Raw genomic sequence first — 20,357 nt, forward strand, 5'->3', positions numbered from 1 at the left:
AACGCTATAAAACAGAGTCTAACAACGCTATAAAACAGAGTCTAACGTTATAAAACAGTCTAACAATATAAAACAGAGTCTAACGTTATAAAACAGTCTAACAACGTTATAAAACAGAGTTTGACTGCTGAAGCCACATGCTCATCAATGAAAACTGTAGTGACACAAGTGTACAAGGACTTATTCATTTATTTACACAATTTTAAAATACACAAATACAGTGGCATTACAAATGATGAGCAAAACTGACGACAAGACTTCCCATGACTCAGTGAGTGATGCATTGTGGGAACCAACGCAAGGTTTCCGTAGTCCGTCCCCACGTAGATATGCAAACACAAAACAAGAAGGAAATAAAAAGAGAGAGAAGGAAAAGACATGACATACCCAGAGAGAAACGAGAGATCCCACGTAAAGAACTGTACTTAACACAAGTGTACCTTGATCGTCATTACCCACAATCCCACACTGAAGAGAATGAGGTGGGAGGTTCTTTTTTTTTGAGACCATCAGCCGGTCGGTTCGAGGGTTTAAAACTAACTTACCCAAAACTACAATGGAGTGAAGCATTCAACCCCCCCCCCCCCCCCCATACACTACCTTCATCATCATCATCATACTACACACAGTGGCTAATACAGAGCTGGAGGTAGAACTTAACCCTAACCACAGATCTAGGATCAGATTATCCAACTAACTCCTAACCTTAACCATTAGGAGGAAAACAAATAAATCTGATCCTGGAACTGCTACCAGCTCCTAATGCAGACATGATATTTCACCGTTGAGTACTAGGTACATCCTATATACATGACAACAGAAGACAGACGCACTAAACTAGTCTGGTCTCAGATCTGGTTGGACTCTCTTGCCAACTCCTCGTCACTCATTATAATGCACTGAGTGATAAAGTTGACAAGTCAGCACAAACTGATCCAGGAACAGGCTACCACTAAACCCCGTTTATCCCAGACTACAGAAAAGGCCTACAACACCCTGAGGCAGTACTACACTGAATGATGTGACCAGTGGGTTGGCCCTCGTCCTGAACTAACCAATAGGACAACCAGAAGAGAGAGAAACGTAGCATTGGTCGATAGTCTCCTGTACATCCACCAAACCGAACTTTGCCCTCTGGCAATTATCAGATCATTTTTCTCAGAAACGTAGTTTCATTACGGTAAAAACATTTTAAAATATTGATTGATAACAAAATAAAAAATAAAAAGTTTGAGATTGTGGTGGATTGAAAGCATAGGTTGAAATAGGCATTTTAAAGCAGACCCCCCCCCCCCCCCCCCAACACACATTTAACTGACCAACAAGTTCACCAACAAAAATAACTGCTACATGAGTGTGGAGACGGGTGATTCACAGCTTTCAGCCCCAGGACACCAACAGCAGAAGAGGAAGAGGAGGCTGAAGAGAGACGAGGTGATGGAGAAACAGACTGACTAGCAGAGAAGACATCAGCTACCCCCCCCCCCCTCAACTTCACCTAAAATACAGACAGAGGAAAAGTCAAGTAAATAAAGTTAAAAAAAACAACAGGAAAGAGAAACAAGCTGATGGGTTTTAATCAGGACAGCAACTCTGGAGGAGAACTGTCTGGCTGGGAGGAGCATCTGGTCCAGCAGAAGTGATGGAGTAGGAGAGAGAAGTGATGGAGTAGGAGAGAGAAGTGATGGAGGAGGAGAGAGAAGTGATGGAGGAGGAGAGAGAAGTGATGGAGGAGGAGAGAGAAGTGATGGAGGAGGAGAGAGAAGTGATGGAGGAGGAGAGAGAAGTGATGGAGGAGGAGAGAGAAGTGATGGAGTAGGAGAGAGAAGTGATGGAGTAGGAGAGAGGGAGAGAAGTGATGGAGGATGAGGTGTGTAAGGGGCGTTAAGCAGGTCTGTGTGCCCCATGTCAGTGTCCTCGCTGGGGTTCACGAAAGCAGAGGGGTGGGGGGGCAGTGACTGTTCTGGGTGTGCCAGGGGCAACAAAATCCCTCCTTCCCCCCTCTCTTGTTTCTCCTCCTCCATCCCCGTGTCATCTCCTCCTCTTACATCCCCGATGAGCACGGCTGAACGCTCTCTGAGTCGTGTGTGTGTGTGTGTGTGTGTGTGTGTGTGTGTGTGTGTGTGAGAGAGAGAGTGTGTGTGTGTGTGTGTGTGAGAGAGAGTGTGTGTGTCATCCACCCTGTTACAACAGCATGAGCTTGTTACTTAGCAGAGATCAGTTGATGTCAAAGAGGCAGAGCATCAGTCTGTGTGTTTTGATTGGCTGGTTGGATGGATGGAGTTGCTAGCGGATGACGAGGTCCTTGTCCTGCCTTTTGATTGGTTGATTGTGTAAGAGTCCAGGCATCTGATGGGTTGACTGGTTGTTTCAGTAAGCGTCCTCCAGGTATTGAAGTGTGTGTTGGTGTGTGGTATGGTGTGTGTGTTGGTGTGTGGTATGGTTAGGGCCGTGCATGGTTTAACCCTCCAGGGTGGTGATGGTGGTGGTGATGGGGGCAGAGGGACTCATCGAGGGGCTGCTGACTGGAGGCCACTGGGGGTGACACGAGAGAGAGCCTGGAGACGACAGAGAGGGCAGAGAGACAGAGACAGAGAAGTTAGTACAGTAGCCATAGATAGTGACATTACACGTTAGAAAAGGGGACTTGGAGGGATTTAAGAGGTTGAACACAACACACAGAGGGAGGGAGGGAGGGAGGGAGGGAGGGACAGCCCTCAAATATTACAGTCTATAGTCTACAAACATCCAGGTTATAGAGCCAGCCAGCCAGCCAGCAAGCAAGCCAGCCAGCCAGGCTCCGTAAGAAGCATCTCAAGGTCCTGGAGTGGCCTAGCCAGTCTCCAGACCTGAACCCAATAGAAAATCTTTGGAGGGAGCTGAAAGTCCGTATTGCCCAGCGACAGCCCCGAAACCGGAAGGATCTGGAGAAGGTCTGTATGGAGGAGTGGGCCAAAATCCCTGCTGCAGTGTGTGTAAACCTGGTCAAGAACTACAGGAAACGTATGATCTCTGTAATTGCAAACAAAGATTTCTGAACCAAATATTAAGTTCTGCTTTTCTGATGTATCAAATACTTATGTCGTGCAATAAAATGCAAATTAATTACTTAAAAATCATACAATGTGATTTTCTGAATTTTTGTTTTAGATTCCGTCTCTCACAGTTGAAGTGTACCTATGATAAAAATTACAGACCTCTACATGCTTTGTAAGTAGGAAAACCTGCAAAATCGGCAGTGTATCAAATACTTGTTCTCCCCAGTGTATATGGGGCAGCAGCCTCTAATGTGCAGGGTTACATAACAGGGTGGAAGCCGGCTAGTGATGGCTATTTAACAGTCTGATGACCTTTAACAGTCTGATGACCTTTAACAGTCTGATGACCTTGAGATAGAAGCTGCTGTCGGGCATTTTTACAAATATTTTAACCAAATTCTTATTTACAACGACGGCCAAACCCGGACGATGCTGGTACAATTGTGCGCCTCCCTATGGGACTCCTAATCACAGCCGGTTACGATACAACCTGGAATCGAACCAGAGTGCCTGTAGTGAGGCCTCAAGCACTGAGAAGCAGTGCCTTAGACCGCTGCGCCACTCGGGAGACCACTAGGGCAGATGTGCTTCTAGCTCCTAAGCAGCAATAACATCTACTAAACATGTGACCAATAACATCTACTAAATAGGTATGTGACCAATAACATCTGTTAAATATGTGTATGTGACCAATAACATCTGTTAAATATGTGACCAATAACATCTGTTAAATATGTGACCAATAACATCTACTAAATAGGTGTACGTGACCAATAACATCTGTTAAATATGTGACCAATAACATCTGTTAAATATGTGACCAATAACATCTGTTAAATATGTGTATGTTACCAATAACATGTGATTTGATAATCAACATGATTGTGGAGAGGACTGAGGCTGGGCTGTAATGTGGCCTCCCTCCACTAGAGGGCGAGAAGGGGCCACGAGTGACAGAGAGAACAAAAGAACCAAAACAGACACTGTTGTCACGTACATCATGGTCTTTCTATAAGCTGACTGAAGGATGTATTAACGTGACTAGAGGACAGTGATTATGCCTCTAGACAGGAAGAGAGTCGAACTGAACATCCAGTGGAATGGCAGGGTAGCCTAGTGGTTAGAGGCAGGGTAGCCTAGTGGTTAGAGGCAGGGTAGCCTAGTGGTTAGAGGCAGGGTAGCCTAGAGGTTAGAGGCAGGGTAGCCTAGAGGTTAGAGGCAGGGTAGCCTAGTGGTTAGAGGCAGGGTAGCCTAGTGGTTAGAGGCAGGGTAGCCTAGTGGTTAGAGGCAGGGTAGCCTAGTGGTTAGAGGCAGGGTAGCCTGGAGGTTAGAGGCAGGGTAGCCTAGTGGTTAGAGGCAGGGTAGCCTAGTGGTTAGAGGCAGGGTAGCCTAGTGGTTAGAGGCAGGGTAGCCTAGTGGTTAGAGGCAGGGTAGCCTAGTGGTTAGAGGCAGGGCAGCCTAGTGGTTAGAGGCAGGGTAGCCTAGTGGTTAGAGGCAGGGTAGCCTAGTGGTTAGAGGCAGGGTAGCCTAGTGGTTAGAGGCAGGGTAGCCTAGTGGTTAGAGGCAGGGTAGCCTAGTGGTTAGAGGCAGGGTAGCCTAGTGGTTAGAGGCAGGGTAGCCTAGTGGTTAGAGGCAGGGTAGCCTAGTGGTTAGAGGCAGGGTAGCCTAGTGGTTAGAGGCAGGGTAGCCTAGTGGTTAGAGGCAGGGTAGCCTAGCGGTTAGAGGCAGAGTAGCCTAGCGGTTAGAGGCAGGGTAGCCTAGCGGTTAGAGGCAGGGTAGCCTAGCGGTTAGAGGCAGGGTAGCCTAGTGGTTAGAGGCAGGGTAGCCTAGTGGTTACAGGCAGGGTAGCCTAGTGGTTAGAGGCAGGGTAGCCTAGTGGTTAGAGGCAGGGTAGCCTAGTGGTTAGAGGCAGGGTAGCCTAGCGGTTAGAGGCAGGGTAGCCTAGCGGTTAGAGGCAGGGTAGCCTAGCGGTTAGAGGCAGGGTAGCCTAGCGGTTAGAGGCAGGGTAGCCTAGCGGTTAGAGGCAGGGTAGCCTAGTGGTTAGAGGCAGGGTAGCCTAGTGGTTAGAGGCAGGGTAGCCTAGTGGTTAGAGGCAGGGTAGCCTAGTGGTTAGAGGCAGGGTAGCCTAGTGGTTAGAGGCAGGGTAGCCTAGTGGTTAGAGGCAGGGTAGCCTAGTGGTTACAGGCAGGGTAGCCTAGTGGTTAGAGGCAGGGTAGCCTAGTGGTTAGAGGCAGGGTAGCCTAGTGGTTAGAGGCAGGGTAGCCTAGCGGTTAGAGGCAGGGTAGCCTAGCGGTTAGAGGCAGGGTAGCCTAGCGGTTAGAGGCAGGGTAGCCTAGCGGTTAGAGGCAGGGTAGCCTAGCGGTTAGAGGCAGGGTAGCCTAGCGGTTAGAGGCAGGGTAGCCTAGCGGTTAGAGGCAGGGTAGCCTAGCGGTTAGAGGCAGGGTAGCCTAGTGGTTAGAGGCAGGGTAGCCTAGTGGTTAGAGCGTTGGGCCAGAAACTGAAAGGTTGCTAGATCGAAATCCCCGAGCTGACAAAGTAAATATCTGTCCTTCTGCCCCTGAACAAGGCAGTTAACCCACTGTTCCTAGACCAGTTAACCCACTGTTCCTAGACCAGTTAACCCACTGTTCCTAGACCGTCATTGTAAATAAGAATTTGTTCTTAACTGACTTTCCTAGATAAATAAAGGTAAAATATATATGTTTAAATGCTTAGGGCGTTCTGTATTCAGTCCATTCAAGGAGGGCAGGTTGCACACACACTCTCTCTTTAGTTTGAGAACATCAAACTGAAATGAGAGTTTGGATGAGGGTGTTTGGATGAGGGTGTTTGGATGAGGGTGTTTGGATGAGGGTGTTTGGATGCAGCAGGTGGATTATAGTTAATGCATTATTTCTGTATAAACGCAGTCAGGCATTTGGCAGTGGCTGTTACATACAGAAACCCAAGCAGATAACTTACAGAAACCCAAGCAGAGAACTTACAGAAACCCAAGCAGAGAACTTACAGAAACCCAAGCAGAGAACTTACAGAAACCCCAGCCATCTCAGAGAACTTACAGAAACCCCAGCCATCTCAGAGAACTTACAGAAACCCAAGCAGAGAACTTACAGAAACCCAAGCAGAGAACTTACAGAAACCCCAGCCATCTCAGAGAACTTACAGAAACCCCAGCCATCTCAGAGAACTTACAGAAACCCCAGCCATCTCAGAGAACTTACAGAAACCCCAGCCATCTCAGAGAACTTACAGAAACCCCAGCCATCTCAGAGAACTTACAGAAACCCCAGCCATCTCAGAGAACTTACAGAAACCCCAGCCATCTCAGAGAACTTACAGAAACCCCAGCCATCTCAGAGAACTTACAGAAACCCAAGCCATCTCAGAGAACTTACAGAAACCCAAGCCATCCCAGAGAACTTACAGAAACCCAAGCCATCCCAGAGAACTTACAGAAACCCCAGCCATCTCAGAGAACTTACAGAAACCCCAGCCATCTCAGAGAACTTACAGAAACCCCAGCCATCTCAGAGAACTTACATAAACCCCAGCCATCTCAGAGAACTTACAGAAACCCCAGCCATCTCAGAGAACTTACAGAAACCCCAGCCATCTCAGAGAACTTACAGAAACCCCAGCCATCTCAGAGAACTTACAGAAACCCCAGCCATCTCAGAGAACTTACAGAAACCCCAGCCATCTCAGAGAACTTACAGAAACCCAAGCCATCTCAGAGAACTTACAGACACCCAAGCCATCTCAGAGAACTTACAGACACCCAAGCCATCTCAGAGAACTTACAGAAACCCAAGCCATCTCAGAGAACTTACAGACACCCAAGCCATCTCAGAGAACTTACAGACACCCAAGCCATCTCAGAGAACTTACAGACACCCAAGCCATCTCAGAGAACTTACAGACACCCAAGCCATCTCAGAGAACTTACAGAAACCCCAGCCATCTCAGAGAACTTACAGAAACCCAAGCCATCTCAGAGAACTTACAGACACCCAAGCCATCTCAGAGAACTTACAGACACCCAAGCCATCTCAGAGAACTTACAGACACCCAAGCCATCTCAGAGAACTTACAGACACCCAAGCCATCTCAGAGAACTTACAGAAACCCCAGCCATCTCAGAGAACTTACAGAAACCCCAGCCATCTCAGAGAACTTACAGAAACCCCAGCCATCTCAGAGAACTTACAGAAACCCCAGCCATCTCAGAGAACTTACAGAAACCCCAGCCATCTCAGAGAACTTACAGAAACCCCAGCCATCTCAGAGAACTTACAGAAACCCCAGCCATCTCAGAGAACTTACAGAAACCCCAGCCATCTCAGAGAACTTACAGAAACCCAAGCCATCTCAGAGAACTTACAGAAACCCCAGCCATCTCAGAGAACTTACAGAAACCCCAGCCATCTCAGAGAACTTACAGAAACCCAAGCCATCTCAGAGAACTTACAGAAACCCCAGCCATCTCAGAGAACTTACAGAAACCCAAGCCATCTCAGAGAACTTACAGAAACCCAAGCCATCTCAGAGAACTTACAGACACCCAAGCCATCTCAGAGAACTTACAGAAACCCAAGCCATCTCAGAGAACTTACAGAAACCCAAGCCATCTCAGAGAACTTACAGAAACCCAAGCCATCTCAGAGAACTTACAGAAACCCCAGCCATCTCAGAGAACTTACAGAAACCCCAGCCATCTCAGAGAACTTACAGAAACCCAAGCCATCTCAGAGAACTTACAGAAACCCCAGCCATCTCAGAGAACTTACAGAAACCCCAGCCATCTCAGAGAACTTACAGAAACCCCAGCCATCTCAGAGAACTTACAGAAACCCCAGCCATCTCAGAGAACTTACAGAAACCCCAGCCATCTCAGAGAACTTACAGAAACCCAAGCCATCTCAGAGAACTTACAGACACCCAAGCCATCTCAGAGAACTTACAGAAACCCCAGCCATCTCAGAGAACTTACAGAAACCCAAGCCATCTCAGAGAACTTACAGAAACCCCAGCCATCTCAGAGAACTTACAGAAACCCCAGCCATCTCAGAGAACTTACAGAAACCCCAGCCATCTCAGAGAACTTACAGAAACCCAAGCCATCTCAGAGAACTTACAGAAACCCCAGCCATCTCAGAGAACTTACAGAAACCCAAGCCATCTCAGAGAACTTACAGAAACCCAAGCCATCTCAGAGAACTTACAGAAACCCAAGCCATCTCAGAGAACTTACAGAAACCCCAGCCATCTCAGAAAACTTACAGAAACCCCAGCCATCTCAGAGAACTTACAGAAACCCAAGCCATCTCAGAGAACTTACAGACACCCAAGCCATCTCAGAGAACTTACAGAAACCCAAGCCATCTCAGAGAACTTACAGAAACCCAAGCCATCTCAGAGAACTTACAGAAACCCAAGCAGAGAACTTACAGAAACCCAAGCAGAGAACTTACAGAAACCCAAGCAGAGAACTTACAGAAACCCAAGCAGAGAACTTACAGAAACCCAAGCAGAGAACTTACAGAAACCCCAGCCATCTCAGAGAACTTACAGAAACCCCAGCCATCTCAGAGAACTTACAGAAACCCCAGCCATCTCAGAGAACTTACAGAAACCCAAGCCATCTCAGAGAACTTACAGAAACCCAAGCCATCTCAGAGAACTTACAGAAACCCCAGCCATCTCAGAGAACTTACAGAAACCCAAGCCATCTCAGAGAACTTACAGAAACCCAAGCAGAGAACTTACAGAAACCCAAGCAGAGAACTTACAGAAACCCAAGCAGAGAACTTACAGAAACCCAAGCAGAGAACTTACAGAAACCCAAGCAGAGAACTTACAGAAACCCCAGCCATCTCAGAGAACTTACAGAAACCCCAGCCATCTCAGAGAACTTACAGAAACCCCAGCCATCTCAGAGAACTTACAGAAACCCAAGCCATCTCAGAGAACTTACAGAAACCCAAGCCATCTCAGAGAACTTACAGAAACCCAAGCCATCTCAGAGAACTTACAGAAAACATCAAAGTGGAAGAAAAATTCTAACTTGTATTTTGTATTTTTTATTAAATAGAAAACAACACACTAATATATACTGATTAGATAAGTATTCAACCTCCTGAGTCAATACATGTTGGAATCACCTCTGGCAGCGACCTGGGAGCAGGCGATAGAGACTGTTGGGAGTATTTCTGGGTGAGTCTCTCAGAGTTTCGCACACCTGGATTGTACAAATATTGTATATTATTCTTTCTAAAATTCTTCAAGCTCTGTCAAGTTGGTTGTTGATCATTGCTCGACAGCTATTTTCAAGTCTTGCTATTAGATGTTCAAGCTGATTTAAGTCAAAACTGTAACTCGGCCACTCAGGAACATTCAACGTCTTCTTATCCAGTGTATATTTGACCTTGTGTTTTAGGTTATTGTCCTGCTGAAAGGTGAATTCATCTCACAGTGTCTGGTGGAAAACAGACTGAACCAGGTTTTCCTCTAGGATTTCGCCTGTGCTTACCTCCATTCTGTTTATTTGAATCCTTAACTTCCTAGTCTTAGGCCGATGACGAGCATACCCATAGCATGACGCAGACACCACTACGCTTGAAAATACGAAGAGCGCTACTCAGAGATGTGTTGGACTGGATTTGCCCCAAACATAAGGGTTTTGTATTCAGGATAGAAAATGTATTGTGTATAAATCAGTGACAAAATCTACAGGTAATCCATTTTAAATTCAGGATGTGATAACATATGGATCAAGTCAAGGGCTGTGAATATCTTCTGAAGGCACTGAGTATGGACCATGGGAAGAATATTGTCCATCTAGTATATGAGATGTGTCTCAATCTGTCCACCACAGAGGGTGAATGGAAGAGCTTAAACCAAACACTACCTAACAGAGGGTATTGTCTGGGTCAGTGAAGGTCTACCTTAAAACTTATGTTATATAGCCCATATCATACAGTCTTGTAAGGTCATAAGGTGAACCAGACCTAGTTACGGAGGGCTGAGGTCAAGTACAGGGGTTATGAACTATTTTACAAGGGCATGAGGGTTCAGAGATGGTTAGAAATCCTTGTTCTAGAGAACTTGAATTCCTATTAATTGGGGAATGCGGAACATGGAAAGAATGTGGAACTGAATCTGTGGATAGAACTCCATCTCTTCTTTATTACATCACCAAGAGTTCCAGAACGGAATGTTTCTGGTCCTCCAGAAGCAGAGTTTCCAGAGTGGAGCCTTACGGGGGTGTATCTACTATGGCCTACTCTGGATCTCTGACTGTAAAACACCTTGTCACCTGTCTGATTCTTTCAGGTTCAGTTCACATGAAGGAGAGGAGACATGGGGATCAAGTCACTTTAGACCTGAGTCATACTATATATAGACTCGGCTAGAGACTATTGAGATGTGACCTGTTTCTATAGGGGGGTTAGGGTGAGGTTGGGAGCTGACAGTCTAAAGAAGGTATGGTAACAGTGTGGCTATCAAGACGTAGCCTAACCCATAGATATTACTATAGGGGGGGGGGGTTCAATAGTTTTTAGACTATCAAGACGTAGCCTAACCCATAGATATTTATATAGGGGGGGGGGGGGGGGAGACGTAGCCTAAAGGCGTCAGCATGCTTCCATCCATCTGGAGCCTAGTTGAACTCAGCTGAACCCAACGAGTGTGCTCACATACTCCCCTAAAAAAAAATCCTTTGCTTGAAAAACGAGAAAAAAAAGCGGCAATAGTACTGTTTGTCCATCTCGAGACGCCGTAGCCAGATTTCTGTCATAAATTGAAGTTTTTTTTTTGCCAAGGAGTTCTTAGTCGCGTACCTTCACATCTAAGATCGGCGGAGTATTTCTCAATGAAAGAAATGTGCATGAAAAGAACACGAGTCCCCTCTCTCTCTCGCTCTCAACAAACACTTCATTGAAGAATCCCTAGTGTGGACCAGAAGCCCGCGGACGCCTTCAGCCTATAGATATCTCTCCAGGGAGGGGATTAGATACCTCTATAGATATCTCTCCAGGGAGGGGATTAGATACCTCTATAGATATCTCTCCAGGGAGGAGATTAGATACCTCTATAGATATCTCTCCAGGGAGGGGATTAGTGTTGAAGGGACACCTACACTCTTACCTAACATTACTGTGTCCAAAATGGCACCCTTCCCCCCCCCCCCTATATTATAGTGCACTACTTCCCGACCACTACCTCTATAGGGCCTGGTCAAAAGTAGTGCACGACATAGTGAACAGGGTGCCATTTGGGATACCAGCGGTGACTCACCGGGTGCAGCCAGCCAGCCGTTCACACCAGGACGTGACGAGCTGCTACTTTCTCAGATGACGATGGAAGGAAATGCTATTCTGAGTTGGTGAGAGGAGGAGGAGGAGGAGGAAGGGGAGACAACCGAGTGTGAGGTAAAACAACACTACAACTTGGCTAATAGCACATCACCTACAGGTGTTTTCCAAATGGGATCCTATTCCACATACGGTACGTTCAGGAAGTATTCAGACACCTTCCCCCCTTTATACACATTTTGTTACTCTTATTCTAAAATGGATTAAATTAAATGTTTTCTTCATCAATCTACCCATTAATGACGAAGACACAAATACAAAAAAAACAGAAATACCTTATTTACATAAGTATTCAGATTCGAAATTGAGCTCAGGTGCATCCTGTTTCCATTGATCATCCTTGAGATGTTTCTACAACTTCAATTGATTGAACATGATTTGGAAAGGCACACACCTGTCTATATAAAAAGGTCCCACAGTTGACAGTGAATGTCAGAGCAAAAACCCAGCCATGAGGTCGAAGGAATTGTCCGTAGCGCTCCGAGACAGGATTGTGTCGAGGCACAGATCTGGGGAAGGGTACCAAAACATTTCTGCAGCATTGAAGGTCCCCAAGAACACAGTGGCCTTCATCATTCTTAAATGGAAGAAGTTTGGAACCACAAAGACTCTTCCTAGAGCCGGCCGCCCGGCCAAACTGAACAGTTGGGGAAGAAGGGCCTTGGTCAGGAACCCAATGATCACTCTGACAGAGCTCCAGAGGTCCTCTGTGGAGATGGGAGAACCTTCTAGAAGGACAACCATCTCTGCAGCACTCCACCAATCAGGCTATTATGGTAGAGTGGCCAGACGGAAGCCACTCCTCAGTAAAAGGCACATGACAGCCCGCTTAGAGTTTGCCAAAAGGCACCTATAGGACTCTCAGACCACAAAAAAACAAGATCCTCTGATCTGATGAAACCAAGATTGAACTCTTTGGCCTGAATGCTAAGCTTCACATCTGGAGGAAACCTGGCACCATCCCTACGGTGAAGCATAGTGGTGGCAGCATCATGCTGTGGGGATGTTTTTCAGTGGCATGGACTAGGAGTCTAGTCAGGGTTGAGGGAAATATGAACAGAGCAAAGTACAGAGATCCTTGATGAAAACCTGCTCCAGAGAAATCAGGACCTCAGACTGGGGCGAAGGTTCACCTTCCAACAGGACAATGACCCTAAGCACACAGCCAAGAAAATGCAGGAGTGGCTTCGGGACAAGTCACTGATGTCCTTGAGTGGCCCAGCCAGAGCCCGGACTTGAACACGATTTAACATCTCTGGAGAGACCTGAAGATAGCTGTGCAGCAACACTTCTCATCCAACCTGACAGAGCTTGAGAGGATCTCCAGAGAAGAATGGGAGAAACTCCCCAAATACAGGTGTGCCAAGTTTGTAGTGTCATACCCAAGAAGACTCAAAGCTGTAATCACTGCCAAAGTCACCAAAGTACTGAGTAAAGGGTCTGAATACTTATGAAAATTACTTTGTCATTACGGGGTATTGTAATGTCATTACGGGGTATTGTGATGTCATTACGGGGTAATGTAATGTCATTATGGGGTATTGTGATGTCATTACGGGGTATTGTGATGTCATTACGGGGGTATTGTGATGTCATTACGGGGTAATGTAATGTCATTACGGGGTATTGTAATGTCATTACGGGGTATTGTAATGTCATTACGGGGTATTGTAATGTCATTACGGGGTATTGTAATGTCATTACGGGGTATTGTAATGTCATTACAGGGTATTGTAATGTCATTACAGGGTATTGTGATGTCATGACGGGGTATGAATCACGATTCACCATTCTTTATTCATGGCTGTGTTCATAGGCAAAATTGTGAGTGAGTCCACTCCCTTGGCTGAGAAGCAACCCCACACATGAATGGTCTCAGGATGCTTTACTGTTGGCATGACACAGGACTGATGGTAGTGCTCACTTTGTCTTCTCCAGACAAGCTTTTTTCCGGATGCCCCAAACAATCGGAAAAGGGGATTCATCAGAGAAAATGACTTTACCCCAGTCCTCAGCAGTCCAGTCCCTGTTCCTTTTGCATAATATCCTTCTGTCCCTGATGTTTTTCCTGGAGAGAAGTGGCTTCTTTGCTGCCCTTCTTGACACCAGGCCATCCTCTAAAAGTCTTCACCTCACTGTGTGTGCAGATGCACTCACACCTGCCTGCTGCCATTCCTGAGCAAGCTCTGTACTGGTGGTGCCCCGATCCCGCAGCTGAATCAACTTTAGGAGACGGTCCTGGCGCTTTCTGGACTTTCTTGGGCGCCCTGAAGCCTTCTTCACAACAATTGAAACGCTCTCCTTGAAGTTCTTGATGATCCGATAAATGGTTGATTTAGTTGCAATCTTACTGGCAGCCGTATCCTTGCCTGTGAAGCCCTTTTTGTGCAAAGCGATGATGATGGCACGTGTTTCCTTGCAGGTAACCATGGTTGACAGAGGAAGAACAATGATTCCAAGCACCACCCTCATTTTGAAGCTTCCAGTCTGTTATTCAAACTCAATCAGCATGACAGAGTGATCTCCAGCCTTGTCCTCATCAACACTCACACCTGTGTTAACGAGAGAATCACTGACATGATGTTCTTGGTGGTTCTTTTGTGGCAGGGCTGAAATGCAGTGGAATGTTTTTTGGGGATTCAGTTAATCTGCATGGCAAAGAGGGACTTTGCAATTAATTGCAATTCATCTGATCACTCTTCATAACATTCTGGAGTATATGCAAATTGCCATCATACAAACTGAGGCGGCAGACTTTGTGAAAATTAATATTTGTGTCATTCTCAAAACTTTTGGCCACGACTGTAGACGATTCTGTGCTTCCAGCTTTGTGGGAACAGTTTGGGGAAGGCCCTTTCCTGTTTCAGCATGACAATGTCCCCCTGCACAAAGCCAGGTCCATACAGAAATGGTTTCTCGAGATCGGTGTGGAAGAACTTGACTGGCCTGCACAGAGCCCTGACCTCAACTCCATCAAACACCTTTGGGATTAATTGGAACGTCGACTGTGAGTCAGGCCTAATCACTCAACATCATTCATGCTCATGAGTCAATGGAAGCAAGTCCCCGCAGCAATGTTCCAACATCTAGTGGAGATCCTTCCCAGAAGAGTTGAGGCTGTTATAGCAGCAATGTTCCAACATCTAGTGGAAAGCCTTCCCAGAAGAGTGGAGGCTGTTATAGCAGCAATGTTCCAACATCTAGTGGAAAGCCTTCCCAGAAGAGTAGAGGCTGTTATAGCAGCAAAGGGGGGGACCAACTCCATATTAATGACCATGATTTTGGAATGAGATGTTTGACGAGCAGGTGTCCACATACTTTCGATCATGTAGTGTACGATTATGAATATTGGACACCCATTTTGTTGAAAAATAAAAAAAAATGATTTATTAGTTACCGTGGTTACCTGTCCTAGACCTTCATAAACCCCATAATATTAACACGACACAGCATGACCCCTCTCACCCTGTTCATGCCAACAGACGGCCAGCTTAGCCATATGGTGTTACCAGTCACACACCTACCATGCCAGCGACTGTTGGTCACGAGGGTCTGTATAAACTAAACTAGCTAGATGTTCACAGATTCTTTGATTGGAGAGGTGCCTTGTTTAGACCCCAAAAACGTTATGAACAAACACAGAATATAGAGTCAATTCCCACTTTTTTTCTCTCTCCTGCAGGCATTCCACTGCTTATTCACAGAGTTTCAGAGCCGATCTCTGAGCCGATCTCTGAGCCGATCTCTGAGCCGATCTCTGAGCCGATCTCTGAGCCGATCTCTGAGCCGATCTCTGAGCCGATCTCTGAGCCTCACCCAGAACTTTAGTTTATTGCAATTCTACACATTTTGCCATGTTCTTATGCCATCTGAGTGACTGAAACATACGGAACTAAAGTGTTTTAATTTCTGATTCTCCCTGAATGTCTAGTTTTTATATTGGTGATTGTTAGTTCTCAAAGACGATCTCATGTTAAATATATATCGAATCTGTTATCTTTTCGACACACTTCACATCTGGTTTTAGTCCTTTAAGTTGAATTTATTGTCTTCTTCAGTGGTGGCCCGCCACTGCTAAAAATGAATATAGGGGAAACACTGACACCCTGCAACATTACAGCCATGTTTTTATGACGCCAGTGAAAAGGTTTCACATTCCTGTGTGACTGTTTGTGGACGCCCTGCGGCGTTCATCGTTAAAGTGTCATCAGCGAGAGAAAAGGAATGAAAAGGAATGAAGAACAATTAAAACAAGGCTAGAAACATGGTGACGTTTTCAGACCTGTGAGAAGTGTGTGTGTGTCTAGCCTGAGGTGGACATACAGGGTGTTGTGTGTGTGGTGTGTCTAACCTGTGAGGTGGACATGCAGGGTGTTGTGTGTGTCTAACCTGTGAGGTGGACATACAGGGTGTTGTGTGTGTCTAACCTGTGAGGTGTGGACATACAGGGTGTTGTGTGTGTGGTGTGTCTAACCTGTGAGGTGGACATGCAGGGTGTTGTGTGTGTCTAACCTGTGAGGTGGACATACAGGGTGTTGTGTGTGTCTAACCTGTGAGGTGGACATACAGGGTGTTGTGTGTGTCTAACCTGTGAGGTGGACATACAGGGTGTTGTGTGTGTCTAACCTGTGAGGTGGACATGCGTGAGTCCTGTCGTCCAGTCAGGTCTGAGGAGGAGATGTTGACAGGAGCTCCACGGTGAAGACGCATGCTGACCTTCCTCTCTCGCTCCATACCTGGGATAGAGGACAGATACCTGGGGTTAGAGAGAGAGACCTCCATACCTGGGATAGAGGACAGATACCTGGGCTTAGAGAGAAAGAGACCTCCATACCTGGGATAGAGGACAGATACCTGGTGATCAACCTTTATTTAACCAATTCAGTGTTTTCACTAACCTGTGTGTGAGGTGTGTGTGTGTGTGTGTGTTTTCACTAACCTGTGTGTGAGGGGTGTGTGGGATTTCACTAACCTGTGTGTGAGGGGTGTGTGAGGTGTGTGTGTGTGTGTGTTTTCACTAACCTGTGTTTGAGGTGTGTGTGTGTTTTCACTAACCTGTGTGTGAGGTGTGTGTGAGGGGTGTGTGGGATTTCACTAACCTGTGTGTGAGGTGGGGGTGAGGGGTGTGTGTGTTTTCACTAACCTGTGTGTGAGGTGGGGGTGAGGGGTGTGTGTGTTTTCACTAACCTGTGTGTGAGGTGGGTGTGAGGGGTGTGTGTGTTTTCACTAACCTGTGTGTGAGGTGGGTGTGAGGGGTGTGTGTGTTTTCACTAACCTGTGTGTGAGGTGGGTGTGAGGGGTGTGTGTGTTTTCACTAACCTGTGTGTGAGGTGGGTGTGAGGGGTGTGTGTGTTTTCACTAACCTGTGTGTGAGGTGGGGGTGAGGGGTGTGTGTGTTTTCACTAACCTGTGTGTGAGGTGGGTGTGAGGGGTGTGTGTGTTTTCACTAACCTGTGTGTGAGGTGGGTGTGAGGGGTGCGGGTGCGGCTGCGTCCTGTGCTCCTCTGGGTCGTCCGGAGGCGGAGGGGATCCCCCTGGCCCCTGCAGGGGCCCTGGCCTGTCCCTGTCTCAGTCTGTCCTCACCAGCTCTCCTCTCCCTCTCTGCATCCTCCGCTGCCCTGTTGGCACCCTGGACACACAGATACACACATCACCATGGAGACAACGGTCCCACCTCTTCACTATCACAACATCACCATGGAGACAACGGTCACACTGTCCCACCTCCCAACCCTTCACTATCACAACAACACCATGGAGACAACAGTCACACTGTCCCACCTCCCAACCCTTCACTATCACAACATCACCATGGAGACAACAGTCACACTGTCCCACCTCCCAACCCTTCACTATCACAACATCACCATGGAGACAACAGTCACACTGTCCCACCTCCCAACCCTTCACTATCACAACATCACCATGGAGACAACAGTCACACTGTCCCACCTCCCAACCCTTCACTATCACAACATCACCATGGAGACAACAGTCACACTGTCCCACCTCCCAACCCTTCACTATCACAACATCACCATGGAGACAACAGTCCCACTGTCCCACCTCCCAACCCTTCACTATCACAACATCACCATGGAGACAACAGTCACACTGTCCCACCTCTTCACTATCACAACAACACCATGGAGACAACAGTCACACTGTCCCACCTCCCAACCCTTCACTATCACAACACCACCATGGAGACAACAGTCACACTGTCCCACCTCTTCACTATCACAACATCACCATGGAGACAACGGTCACACTGTCCCACCTCCCAACCCTTCACTATCACAACATCACCATGGAGACAACGGTCACACTGTCCCACCTCTTCACTATCACAACAACACCATGGAGACAACAGTCACACTGTCCCACCTCTTCACTATCACAACAACACCATGGAGACAACAGTCACACTGTCCCACCTCCCAACCCTTCACTATCACAACATCACCATGGAGACAACGGTCACACTGTCCCACCTCTTCACTATCACAACAACACCATGGAGACAACAGTCACACTGTCCCACCTCTTCACTATCACAACAACACCATGGAGACAACAGTCACACTGTCCCACCTCTTCACTATCACAACATCACCATGGAGACAACAGTCCCACTGTCCCACCTCTTCACTATCACAACAACACCATGGAGACAACAGTCCCACTGTCCCACCTCTTCACTATCACAACATCACCATGGAGACAACAGTCCCACCTCTTCACTATCACAACAACACCATGGAGACAACGGTCACACTGTCCCACCTCTTCACTATCACAACAACACCATGGAGACAACAGTCACACTGTCCCACCTCCCAACCCTTCACTATCACAACAACACCGTGGAGACAACAGTCACACTGTCCCACCTCTTCACTATCACAACAACACCATGGAGACAACAGTCACACTGTCCCACCTCTTCACTATCACAACACCACCATGGAGACAACGGTCACACTGTCCCACCTCTTCACTATCACAACAACACCATGGAGACAACAGTCACACTGTCCCACCTCTTCACTATCACAACATCACCATGGAGACAACGGTCACACTGTCCCACCTCCCATCCCTTCACTATCACAACAACACCATGGAGACAACAGTCACACTGTCCCACCTCTTCACTATCACAACAACACCATGGAGACAACAGTCACACTGTCCCACCTCCCAACCCTTCACTATCACAACATCACCATGGAGACAACGGTCACACTGTCCCACCTCTTCACTATCACAACAACACCATGGAGACAACAGTCACACTGTCCCACCTCTTCACTATCACAACAACACCATGGAGACAACAGTCACACTGTCCCACCTCTTCACTATCACAACATCACCATGGAGACAACAGTCCCACTGTCCCACCTCTTCACTATCACAACAACACCATGGAGACAACAGTCCCACTGTCCCACCTCTTCACTATCACAACATCACCATGGAGACAACAGTCCCACCTCTTCACTATCACAACAACACCATGGAGACAACGGTCACACTGTCCCACCTCTTCACTATCACAACAACACCATGGAGACAACAGTCACACTGTCCCACCTCCCAACCCTTCACTATCACAACAACACCGTGGAGACAACAGTCACACTGTCCCACCTCTTCACTATCACAACAACACCATGGAGACAACAGTCACACTGTCCCACCTCTTCACTATCACAACACCACCATGGAGACAACGGTCACACTGTCCCACCTCTTCACTATCACAACAACACCATGGAGACAACAGTCACACTGTCCCACCTCTTCACTATCACAACATCACCATGGAGACAACGGTCACACTGTCCCACCTCCCATCCCTTCACTATCACAACAACACCATGGAGACAACAGTCACACTGTCTCACCTCTTCACTATCACAACAACACCATGGAGACAACGGTCACACTGTCCCACCTCTTCACTATCACAACAACACCATGGAGACAACGGTCACACTGTCCCACCTCTTCCCTATCACAACAACACCATGGAGACAACAGTCACACTGTCCCACCTCTTCACTATCACAACAACACCATGGAGACAACGGTCACACTGTCTCACCTCCCAACCCTTCACTATCACAACAACACCATGGAGACAACAGTCACACTGTCCCACCTCTTCACTATCACAACAACACCATGGAGACAACGGTCACACTGTCTCACCTCCCAACCCTTCACTATCACAACAACACCATGGAGACAACAGTCACACTGTCCCACCTCTTCACTATCACAACAACACCATGGAGACAACGGTCACACTGTCCCACCTCTTCACTATCACAACAACACCATGGAGACAACAGTCACACTGTCCCACCTCTTCACTATCACAACAACACCATGGAGACAACAGTCACACTGTCCCACCTCTTCACTATCACAACATCACCATGGAGACAACAGTCCCACTGTCCCACCTCTTCACTATCACAACATCACCATGGAGACAACGGTCACACTGTCCCACCTCCCAACCCTTCACTATCACAACAACACCATGGGATCTTATTGACCAGGAATTTGCTCAATCAGCATTCAAAATGGCTGCCGTTGCCAGGGACACCACTGCTATTCGTAGACCAACAAAATGGCCACCGTGGACATTCCATTACTATGTCTCAATTACCTCTCCTTCCTCCCAAAGTGTGCACTGGTTCACATCACTGACTTGAAAAAATACAGTGGAACCTCCACCAATCCCAACGCTTTCCAGATTTGTGGGAAGTAGTGAACGAGTGTACACTTCAGGAGAAAGGAGATATTGTGGGAAGTAGTGAACGAGTGTACACTTCAGGAGAAAGGAGATACTGTGGAAGTAGTGAACGAGTGTACACTTCAGGAGAAAGGAAATATTGTGGGAAGTAGTGAACGAGTGTACACTTCA

General features: G+C 47.1%; 1 protein-coding gene across 1 annotated transcript in view; it reads right to left on the bottom strand.

Annotated features, from left to right (window-relative positions):
• Positions 1-1,578: 1,578 nt before the first annotated feature.
• Positions 1,579-20,357, bottom strand: part of LOC110485314 (casein kinase I) — an 80,473-nt gene continuing 61,694 nt past the window's right edge. Inside the window, exons 7-9 of the mRNA XM_036942050.1 lie at positions 16,865-17,042; positions 16,040-16,149; positions 1,579-2,558 (exon numbers count right to left, since the gene is read on the bottom strand). Coding sequence (XP_036797945.1) covers positions 2,508-2,558; positions 16,040-16,149; positions 16,865-17,042 — 339 coding nt within the window. The 3' untranslated portion in view covers positions 1,579-2,507. The remainder of the gene's footprint in view (positions 2,559-16,039; positions 16,150-16,864; positions 17,043-20,357) is intronic.

The sequence above is a fragment of the Oncorhynchus mykiss genome, chromosome 13 (assembly GCF_013265735.2).
Source record: "Oncorhynchus mykiss isolate Arlee chromosome 13, USDA_OmykA_1.1, whole genome shotgun sequence".
NCBI lineage: Eukaryota > Metazoa > Chordata > Actinopteri > Salmoniformes > Salmonidae > Oncorhynchus > Oncorhynchus mykiss.